The 12,500-nt window shown below is 38.1% G+C and overlaps 1 protein-coding gene across 1 annotated transcript in view; it reads left to right on the plus strand.

Moving 5' to 3' along the window:
- The window catches only part of LOC143749350 (uncharacterized), a gene marked incomplete at its 3' end in the record, with an annotated part of 15,831 nt that overhangs the window by 1,321 nt on the left and 2,010 nt on the right, over positions 1-12,500 (plus strand). The window contains exon 3 of the mRNA XM_077241877.1: positions 1-107. This exon is cut by the window's left edge and continues 68 nt beyond it. Within this exon, the coding sequence (XP_077097992.1) occupies positions 1-107 (107 nt within the window). The remainder of the gene's footprint in view (positions 108-12,500) is intronic.

A 12,500-nucleotide genomic window follows, 5' to 3' on the forward strand; every position in this document is an offset into this window, starting at 1 on the left:
TCCTCTCTCATAAACTGGAGGACTGCAGCCTGGACTCCGCCTCCTGCCGTGATGTGATTGGCTCAGGAGTGGAGGGGGAGGAGTCAGATCTGCAGAACAGCCTGTCGGTGAGCATGAGAGATCTGCATACACAAGCTAATTAACATTAACACTATTTTCACAGTAGTTCATTTTCGCCATGAGGATATTTAATGTTAACGAACACATATAAACTGTTAAAGATCGACCTACTGTAACTATCTACCGTAAATATCTACTGTAACTATCTCCAACTATCACCATAACTATTTACTGTAACTATTTACTGTAACTATCTACTGTAACTATCTACTGTAACTATCTACTGTAACTATCTACCGTAACTATCTACCGTAACTATCTACTGTAACTATCTACCGTAACTATCTACTGTAACTATCTACCGTAACTATCTACTGTAACTATCTACCGTAAATATCTACTGTAACTATCTCCAACTATCACCATAACTATTTACTGTAACTATTTACTGTAACTATCTACTGTAACTATCTACTGTAACTATCTACTGTAACTATCTACCGTAACTATCTACCGTAACTATCTACTGTAACTATCTACCGTAACTATCTACTGTAACTATCTACCGTAACTATCTACTGTAACTATCTACCGTAAATATCTACTGTAACCATCTCCAACTATCACCATAACTATTTACTGTAACTATTTACTGTAACTATCTACTGTAACTATCTACCGTAACTATCTACCGTAACTATCTACCGTAAATATCTACTGTAACTATCTCCAACTATCTCCAACTATCACCATAACTATTTACTGTAACTATTTACTGTAACTATCTACTGTAACTATCTACTGTAACTATCTACCGTAACTATCTACCGTAACTATCTACCGTAAATATCTACCGTAACTATCTACCGTAACTATCTACTGTAAATATCTACGGTAAATATCTACCGTAACTATTTACTGTAACTATCTACTGTAACTATCTACCGTAACTATCTACCGTAACTATCTACCGTAACTATCTACCGTAACTATCTACTGTAACTATCTACCGTAAATATCTACCGTAAATATCTACCGTAACTATCTACCGTAACTATCTACTGTAAATATCTACTGTAAATATCTACAGTAAATATCTACAGTAAATATCTACCGTAAATATCTACCGTAACTATTAGAGCCGACCGATATGGATTTTTGGGGGCCGATGCCGATACCGATATTAGGGAGTAAAAAAAGCCCGATACCGATATATCGGCCGATATTATTTATGTGTATATTATAATACAGTAGCAATATTATTTATGTGTATTATAGTACAGTATACCAGTCAAAAGTTTGGACACTTTCCTATTGGTGTGTACAAACTTTTGATGGGTACTTTACACAGTAGCTATAAACAGAATAAATATATTTTATAAACACGTTTTGCAATGATCACTCAAATGTGGTAATCAAACACTTGTGTGACACAGATATGTAATGGAGGCAGGGGGAATGATAGAATGAGAATTATACAGCTGAGCTGTAACCAAACTAGTTTGCATTGCATGTTATATTATATTCTAAATACTGTTGCATAATCTTCACTAACGACGACTTTGTCTTTTAATTTAGTCATAACTTGTATCAATAAATATATAAAAAGTGTCACTGACAAAACCTTATTATCTTCTATTTTTACTCTTAATTCCTCTAATCTCTACCAGTGGAGGAAGAACTCAGATCTTTTTACTACAGTAAAATGAATAATATCATAATGAAAACGTTTTTAATTACATATGTACAGTACTTTTATACTATTTTAAATAATTAGTAAGCAAAATGTACTAAACGTGAAACTAGGCTACTCTTAATGCAAAATGGCCCTATATAAAGTGTTATAATTATATACATTTTTGGAATATTGCTTGATGTTGTAACGTAGCGTTATCAGGCAGAATGAGCTTTAACACTGTGTCTACACCGGACGCGGCCGTTACTGCTCGCGTCGCAACAGCTGTTTACCCGAGACAAAGCAGAATCAGTTTACTGTCGGAGATCGCTCGCGCCACGCATTTTAATCAATGTTTCATCAACCAATTGCCTTAATAAATAAGAAGAAGGCCTAAATATAGCAGACAATATAATCAGGACTTCTCAGCTGCACGCTTCCAATAGTCACAAGCTCACACAATACGTGACAGAGGCTTGTAGCAGATCTGTGAATTACACTGCGCAAATCACAAGTAGGCTACTACCCACCGGATGAAGAAGGGTTGGCTCTCAGTCTCCACAGGCTACATAAAATATTCATTTTATTTTATTTTATTTTTCGTGTTTGCATTTATGAGGAAAAAACAATGTTACAGACGCGACAGTTCAGCACTACGGACGTGAGCGCTCTGAAAGCGGCACTAATGCTTTGAAACTTTCACATAGACATCAAACAGAAAGCACAAAACCTTTCGTTTCAAAGTGAATTTCGTTTTGTATTAATTGTATCTTAATTTTAATCAATGTTTCATCAGCCATTTGCCTGGATTTAATTTATAAGAAGTAAATTTAGCAGACGATAGATAATCTCGACACGGAGGCGCCTGCGGGTGAACTGGAGCTCGTCTCATGAACCGAAACTCAGCGTATAGACCTGAGAATTGAAATATATCTATATTGAAATGTCTACTTTTAAACAGAACAATTCAAAACGAAAGACAGACAGACTCATGTAATCGTATGAAATGTGCATTTCTCTCTGGCGCGCGCTCACTGAAGATCGCGAGTCAGCATCGTCAACTTCATCTTTGGCTGACACTGACTGAAAACACTTGTTTATTAATAAACAATTAAAATGTCTCCTTGCTATATTTGTTGTATTCATAATCATTATTTTTGCCAGTTCTTGTGACAGCTTTTAGGTGCTTTATTGGCAGCGCCACCCTTACATGAATCACGTACCCGCATTTTTTAAAATATTAATTTATCGGCCATTATAAATGCCGATACCGATAGTTAGGAAAATGCCTAAAATCGGCCGATAATATCGGCCCGCCGATATATCGGTCGGGCTCTAGTAACTATCTACCGTAACTATCTACCGTAACTATCTACCGTAACTATCTACCGTAAATATCTACCGTAACTATCTCCAACTATCACCGTAACTATTTACTGTTACTATCTACCGTAACTATCTACCGTAAATATCTACCGTAACTATCTCCAACTATCACCGTAACTATTTACTGTTACTATCTACCGTAAATATCTACCGTAACTATCTCCAACTATCTCAAACTATCACCGTAACTATTTACTGTTACTATCTACCGTAAATATCTACCGTAACTATCTCCAACTATCTCAAACTATCACCATAACTATTTACTGTAACTATCTATGTAACTATCTACCGTAAATTAAATATCTACCATAACCAGACCTGCCAACCTGTACGCATTTTGACCTCAAAGTATGCTGGTACGATTTGTCACTCTAAACTACGCAAAAACCTGGTGATGCGCCTCTGTTCACGCGCAGTCCTCAAATCAAGCAACAGCAAAAGAAGAAGAGTTCGACCGATCATAGCGCTGGGTTCTTTCCCCAAAAAGCAAGCTGGGATGATTGACAGATGCGTAAGTCCTATCATTAAACACAGACAAAAAATCGACAGCAATAAAGAATCCCGCGCGAGTCCCCTTCCGCGTCTGACTGAGTTCATCAGCGAGGACAGTAGCTACAGTAGTCACGGTACTTCTCACTCCTGAAGGTAAACGGGATGGGTGGATGTGGAAAGTTGAAATATTGTATTGAGTTAACTTAATCTCGATTCTATTATCACACGGGAGTGATCCCAATCGCATGGATTATCTTAAAATACGCCGTCATTCATGATCACTCAGAAAAGAGGAAAACATCACTCAGCCATGCAAATTATAAAATGCTTAAGTAATGCTGAAAAATAAATCTAAATAAAATTACAATCGCTGTGGCTTAGTGATTATGAAAGTTCTGTAATTTGTGGATTACTGATAAACGCGAGTCTGGAGAAACGGGCGTTTATTTATTCATTCTCAGTGTTGAGAAACGTAGCCTGCATGTGTTACGTTATTATGTTAACAATAACTAAAGTACCTAATTATGTTACATATCTATTTTGTATGACAACTAGCACGTTATAGTTACTTATGGATTAAAAAGTACCGTTGTATCAGTGCTGCGCGAGCTCTCCCACACTGACGCGCGCACAGAGAGAGAAAATAATTGTAAAATGCAAATTAACGGGCTAAGTTTAAATTTTGTTCTAGGTTGTGTTTTTTTATCAAAATGTCAAAAATCATTTTGTATTATCCATCCGTGTTTTTAAAATTTGTTAAATGACGGACGTTTTACTGTTAACAGTCCTCATTATGTGTCTGATTCGTCTAACTTATACTTAATATTCATTTTAGAATAAGAGATTTGTTTTGCTATTATTGGATTCCTGTCTATTCATTGTCAACTATTTTCTATAAATATGTTTGTATTGGCTAACGTTTATTCAGCTAATGCGTGTCCTGTTTAAAAGTGCAATGTTCAAATGCAAATAGCACGTCTCAAATAAAAGCCCTTTTCTGTGAGATTTAGTATCATATTTGGATATTGTAAAAATAAATTAAGTAGCCTATACTAAATGTACAATGTTAGTATTTTTATTATTTTTTTATTTACTGTTTTCTAGGGGTTTCTTAATTTTAGACTATTGACCAGCACACATTATATGCAATGCAATATTAATCATGAATAACAAATGGTTTTGAGCAGTATTGAAACTTTGGACTTTCACTGTAAGGAATTTCACAGTGCAAGTGAAATTTGGGATTTGGGTCGAATTACCTTAACTATCTACTTTAACTATCTACTGTAACTATCTACTGTAACTATCTACATAACTATCTGTAACTATCTACTGTAACTATCTACTGTAACTATCTACTGTAACTATCTACTGTAACTATCTACCGTAACCATCTGTAACTATCTAACGTAACTATCTACCGTAGCTATCTACCGTAACTATCTACTGTAACTATCTGTAACTATCTAACGTAACTATCTACCGTAACTATCTACGTAACTATCTGTAACTATCAACGTAACTATCTGTAACTATCTACCATAACTGCCTACTGTAAATATCTACTGTAACTATCTACCGTAACTATCTACCGTAACTGTCTACTGTAAATATCTACTGTAAATATCTACTGTAACTATCTACCGTAACTATCTACCGTAACTGTCTACTGTAAATATCTACTGTAAATATCTACTGTAACTATCTACCGTAACTATCTACCGTAACCATCTGTAACTATCTAACGTAACTATCTACCGTAACTATCTACTGTAACTATCTACTGTAACTATCTACCGTAACCATCTGTAACTATCAACGTAACTATCTGTAACTATCTGTAACTATCTACCATAACTGTCTACTGTAAATATCTACTGTAACTATCTACCGTAACTAACTATCTACCGTAACTAACTATCTACCGTAACTATTACATTTACATTTACATTTATTCATTTAGCAGACGCTTTTATCCAAAGCGACTTACAAATGAGAAACAATAGAAGCAGTTAAACTAACAGTAGGACAACAATACGCAAGTGCTATAACCCCTCTCAGTTTAACTTTAGTGCATTTTTTTTTTTTTTATAGAAGAGAAGAGAAAGTGTTAGTACTACTGAATCAAGTGCTGTCGAAAAAGATACGTCTTCTGAGTCAGTAGCCACTTTTAAGAAACTGCTGAAGCTCTGGTTGAGTTAGGCAGATCATTCCACCAACAGGGAACAGTCATGGTAAAGCTCAGAGAAAGAGATTTTGTGCCTCTTTGAGATGGTACCACAAGACGACATTCACTTGCAGAGCGCAAGTTTCTGGATGGCACGTAAGTCTGAAGTAATGAGTTTAGGTAAGAGGGAGCAGTGCCAGTGGTTGTTCTGTAGGCAAACGTCAGTGCCTTGAATTTTATGCGAGCGGCAACTGGCAACCAGTGCAATTTACTGAGGAGAGGAGTGACGTGTGCTCTCTTTGGCTCATTAAAGACTACTCTGGCTGCAGCATTCTGGATCAATTGTAGAGGTTTGACAGAGCAAGCTGGAAGACCGGCCAGGAGAGCATTACAATAGTCCAGTCTGGATAAAACAAGTGCTTGGACAAGGAGTTGTGTAGCATGCTCTGTAAGGAAGGGCCTGATCCTCCTAATGTTGTGCAAGGCAAATCTGCAGGACCGGGCAGTTCTAGCAATGTGGTCTGTGAATTTCAACTGATCATCAATTACAACCCCAAGGTTCCTAGCTGACCTTGATGGCGTTATGGATGACGAGCCTAGCTGAATGGAGAAGTTGTGATGAAGTGTTGGGTTGGCCGGGACCACAAGTAGCTCTGTCTTCGGAAGGTTTAGTTGAAGGTGGTGGTCCTTCATCCAGCCAGAAATGTCTGTTAGGCAGGCTGAGATACGAGCAGCTACCGTTGGATCGTCAGGCTGGAATGAGAGGTAGAGTTGTGTGTCATCAGCATAGTAATAATAGGAAAAGCCATGTTTCTGAATCACAGATCCTAGTGATGTCATGAGGATGGAGAAGAGGAGTGGTCCAAGCACTGAGCCCTGAGGCACCCCAGTAGCTAGATGTTGGGTCTTAGATGCCACACCTCTCCATGAGACCCTAAAGGACTTACCTGAGAGGTAAGACTCGAACCACTGGAGTGCAGTTCCCGAGATGCCCTTCATCTTTAGGATTGATAGGAGGATCTGGTGGTTAACTGTGTCAAAAGCAGCAGACAGATCCAGCAGGATGAGGACTGAGGATTTGGAAGCTGCTCTTGCCAGTCTCAGAGCTTCAATTACTGAGAGCAGGGCAGTCTCAGTTGAGTGTCCGCTCTTGAAACCAGACTGATTGTTGTCCAAGAGGTTGTTCTGTGTAAGAAAGGAGGAGATCTGGTTGAAAACAACTCGTTCTAGTGTTTTCGCGACAAATGGAAGAAGAGATACCGGTCTGTAGGGCTGGGCGATATGGCCTAAAAAAAAATCCCTGATTTTTTCACAAAAAATCCGATTTACGATTTAAATCGATTTTTTTCTCTCCCTACTTAAAATCAATCTGCAGATGACAAAGAAATTGTTCAAAACCATTTTTTATCTTTATTTTGTTTTAATATTCCCTTCTGGGATTTGATCTTGATTAAAGTGCAATCAGAAACAACAAGCCAAAAAGACAAGAGGACAGGCCCTGTCTTTGAAAACAATGAAAATTTAACGTAAAATAAAATGGGTGGATTGGGATTGGGGGGATGTGTAAAAAAACAAAAAACTTGCATCACAATAAGTGTATTGTGATTGTCAAATTATTTGGTAACTAAACATAATTTTATTAAGTTTACTGGTATGCTACTGTTGTTATTATTGCTTAACACAAATTTCACAATTTCAATTCAATTCTTGTGATTTGATTCTGATCTTGATTCAATATAAATTCCTTTGGATAAATAGGTACAGTAGATTAATGTTTATGTGTTAATTGTTCTCCCAAATTTAAAAAAAAAAAAAATCACCTAATGCTGTAAACATACAGAAAGCCCTGTCAGCTGGTATTATTAAAGGTTAAACCCAACTCAAATTAAATATAATGCGTTTTTTATTTTATAATGCGTCTAACTAACATGCGTGCTATGAGTCATTAAAAGGCATCCTGAGGTAAATGTAACGTTACGTGACATATGTTGTTCTCCAGCTGTTTTATGGACATCTTTCCGCGGTTGAAAAACACTGATCGATCGATTTTATTTCATCTCGGTAAGTTGGTAGTAAAAAGTAACAGATGTTTGGTTCACGTGCCGCTTGAACTGAGATCTGCCAGCGTTCTCTCACGTCACATTTACAAGCGCCAAAACGGTGTTTATTGTTTGAATTTTGTAATAAAACTGACAGAATCTGAGAGCTGAGAATCTGTTTCATATCGATAGTAACCTGCTCTGTCTTATCTGTCGGTGTCAGTGTCCTCTTTGCTTCGCGATTTTTCTCTGCGTGCGAAAATGGATGTGTGGCGTGAGAGCGTTTTCACAAATAGTGACAGAATTGCGTCTCTCACAGTGAACTCGTGAGAGTTGGCGGCCCTGCAGATTCAGCTTGTAAATGTTTTCGGCGGGTGTGCTTCTGCTGCCGCGGTCTTGCTCATTTGCCATGTTGTTTGTGTATCTCTATCATGGCAAGCGCTGAGCCCGGTCGGAACTACGGGAGCCCAGATGGGAGCGTCGGCGGTTGTTAAAGAGAAAACCGATTTTCATTAAAAAAAATCGGCGTAAACTACACATTCGAGTTAATCGATAAAATCGATTTATCGCCCAGCCCTACCGGTCTGTAACTTGTTAGATGTGCTGGATTTAGATTGGGTTTCTTAAGCAGTGGGGTTACTCGAGCCTGCTTAAAAGCTGTGGGAAAAGTACCAGTGTGAAGAGAGGTGTTTATGATGTGCGTGAGTATGGGTACAACTGAGGAAGAAATGGCTTGAAGTAGATTAGTGGGTATAGGATCAAGCGGACAGGTAGTAGGGCGATTGGAAAGGAGGAGTTTAGAGACTTCCGCCTCTGAAAGTAGAGAGAAGGAGGGTAGAATGTGTGCGTTTGTTGGTAAAATGTGTGTGTCAGTTTGTGGATTGGTAAATTGGCCGCTGATGGTGGTTGTTTTTTCTATGAAGAATGTGGCAAAATCGTCAGCTGTTAGGGTTGATGAAGGAGGAGGAGGAGGAGGGTTAAGAAGAGAGGAGAAGGTTTTGAAAAGCATGCGAGAGTCAGAAGAATTGAAAATTTTGTTTTGATAGTAAGCAATTTTAGCAGTAGAGATATTAGCAGAGAAGGAAGAGAGGAATTGATAAAGACCCAGGTCTTTCGGATCTTTCGATTTGCGCCACTTCCTCTCTGCACCCCTGAGTTTAGTACGATGTTCGCGGAGAATATCAGATAACCAGGGGGCAGAGGGTGTGGCGCGGGCTGGCCTGGAGGAAAGGGGACAGAAGTTGTCCAAGCAGGATGTTAAAGTGGAGAAAAGAGTATCAGTTGCACTGTTAGTATCTAGTGTTGAGAGCTGATCAGGTGGAGAAAGTGTGGATGAGACCAAAGAGGATAGGTGAGAGGGTGAAAGTGAGCGTAGGTTCCGTCGAAAGGTGACCTGTGGAGGAGTGTGTGTTGTGTTCTGAGGCAGGTTGAGGTTGAGAGTGAGGAGGAAGTGATCTGAGGTGTGCAGTGGAGTGACCAGTGTATTGTCCGTAGAGCAGTAGCGTGTGTAGATAAGGTCCAATTGGTTACCTGATTTGTGAGTAGCCACAGTAGATACTCGTTTGAGGTCAAATGATGCAAGCAGGGTGTGGAAATCGGCAGCCTGAGGTTTTCTAGGTGGATGTTGAAGTCTCCAAGAATTACAAGAGGAGTACCATCTTCAGGGAAGGATGAGAGTAGCACATCAAGCTCCTCTAAGAAACTGCCAAGTTGACCTGGGGGACGATATACAACTACAAAGTGGATTTTAATAGGACTAGTGATGGTAATTGAATGTGATTCAAATGAGCTGTTGTCAAATAGAGGTGGTAAAAGATCAAATTTCCAGTCATTTGAGATGAGCAGACCAGTACCACCACCCCTTCCGGTCAGACGGGGGGGTGTGTGAGAAAATGTAGTTAGTGGAGAGGGCAGCAGGTGTGACAGTGTCCTCTGGTCTGATCCAGGTCTCAGTCAGGGCCAATAGACTGAGACCTGAATGACTTGAAAAAGATGTAATGGAATCAGCTTTTTTAACAGCGGACTGGCAGTTCCAGAGACCAATAGGAAAAGAGAATAAAGTATTAGAAGACACCGGTCGGGTACGGAGATTGTTAGGATTGTACCGCCTCCGACGTGTGACATTTGATTTACGTATGTTAGTATTAGTAGGGATTTGAAAACACATAGTGTAAAGGAGCTCACAAACAGAAAGATCCGACGAAAAGTTGTAGAAGTGAAAGGAAACAACAATAGATAAACAAGAAGAATTTAATACTCAAGTGCCTTGTCGGTGTCCTTGCTCGGTGGAGTCGCACAGGTAGAGTCGCTGGTCTTTACACTCTTTGGTCTTCACACGATGAGGGCTTCACACGAGGGCAGCCGCGACCGGTGCCGCGGTGCACTAACCATTTATATACACGTCTAATACAGCAGGCCACGCCCAACTATTTAGCCAGCGAAACTCAGTCACGACACTAAACACAAACACACACGCGTTTTTTTTACCAGGGTAAACAGTAACGAAGAGCCGCGCTAAAATCAGATGAGAAAGTAAACACTCACAGACTGATGTTCTCTCCTGTTGTTCTAATGCTTCTTCTAACAACTATTAGCAAATGCCTAGAATAAGTACTTTAATTGGCTTTGGCCACGCCCAACTATTTAGCCAGCGAAACTCAGTCACGACACTAAACACAAACACACACGCGTTTTTACCAGGGTAAACACAGTAACGAAGAGCCGCGGTAAAATCAAATGAGAAAGTAAACACTCACAGACTGATGTTCTCTCCTGTTGTTCTAATGCTTCTTCTAACAACTATTAGCAAAATAGTTGCAAAAACTATTGCATAGTTAGCAAAAACTATCTACCATAACTGTCTACTGTAAATATCTACTGTAACTATCTACCGTAACTAACTATCTACCGTAACTATCTGTAACTATGTACCGTAACTATCTACTGTAACTATATACAGTAACTATCTACCGTAACTACGTAACTATCTGTAACTATCTGTAACTATCAACATAACTATCTGTAACTATTTACCGTAACTATCTACGTAACTATCTGTAACTATTTACTGTAACTATCTACCATAACTATCTACTGTAACTATCTGTAACTATCTACTGTAACTATCTACCGTAACTAACTATCTGTAACTATCTACCGTAACTATCTACGTAACTATCTGTAACTATTTACTGTAACTATCTACCATAACTATCTACTGTAACTATCTGTAACTATCTACTGTAACTATCTACCGTAACTATCTGTAACTATCTACTGTAACTATCTACAGTAACTATCTGTAACTATCTACAGTAACTATCTACCGTAACTACGTAACTATCTGTAACTATCTGTAACTATCTACCGTAACTACGTAACTATCTGTAACTATCTACCGTAACTATCTGTAACTGTCTTCTGTAACTATCTACAGTAACTATCTGTAACTATCTACCGTAACTACGTAACTATCTGTAACTATCTACCGTACCTGTCTACTGTAAATATCTACTGTAACTATCTACCGTTACTAATTATCTACCGTAACTATCTGTAACTATCTACCGTAACTATCTACCGTAACTATCTACGTAACTATCTGTAACTATCTACCGTAACTATCTATGTAACTATCTGTAACTATCTACCGTACCTGTCTACTGTAAATATCTACTGTAACTATCTACCGTTACTAATTATCTACCGTAACTATCTGTAACTATCTACCGTAACTATCTACGTAACTATCTGTAACTATCTACCGTAACTATCTATGTAACTATCTGTAACTATCTACCGTAACTATCTACCGTAACTGTCTACCGTAACTATCTGTAACTATCCACTGTAACTATCTACTGTAACAATCTGTAACTATCTACTGTAACAATCTGTAACTATCTACCATAAGTATCTACGTAACTATCTATAACTGTCTACCGTAACTATCTACTGTAACTATCTACTGTAACTATACTGTAACTATCTACTGTAACTATCTACTGTAACTATCTACTGTAACTATCTACTGTAACTATCTACTGTAACTATCTACTGTAACTATACTGTAACTATCTACTGTAACTATCTACTGTAACTATCTATTGTAACTATCTATTGTAACTATCTATTGTAACTATCTATTGTAACTATCTACTGTAACTATCTACCGTAACTATCTATGTAACTACGTAACTATCTGTAACTATCTACCGTAACTGTCTACCGTAACTGTCTACCGTAACTGTCTACTGTAACTATCTACTGTAAGTATCTACTGTAACTATCTACTGTAACTATCATCTGTAACTATCTACCGTAACTATCTACTGTAACTATCTACTGTAACTATCTACCGTAACTATCTACCGTAACTATCTACCGTAACTATCTACCGTAACTATCTACTGTAACTATCTGAGGCTCTTAGAGGAGTCGTTCACTTTAAAATGAAAATCAGCTCATGATTTACGAGATCAAGCTTGGAAGCGTCAGCTTGTTTATTAATATAACTCTGACTGTATTCGTCTGAGTGAATAATATCATACACACACCTAGGATGACGTGAGGGAGAGTATATCATGGGCTAAATTTTCATTTTTTGGTGAACTACTCCTTTAATCGTATTCTATGCGTTTAAGTCATCAGTTTGCATTATTTCAACTTATTTTTTAAA

Source organism: Siphateles boraxobius, unplaced genomic scaffold, assembly GCF_051911475.1.
Source record: "Siphateles boraxobius isolate OS27281-9 unplaced genomic scaffold, OSU_SipBor_1 240, whole genome shotgun sequence".
Lineage (NCBI taxonomy): Eukaryota > Metazoa > Chordata > Actinopteri > Cypriniformes > Leuciscidae > Siphateles > Siphateles boraxobius.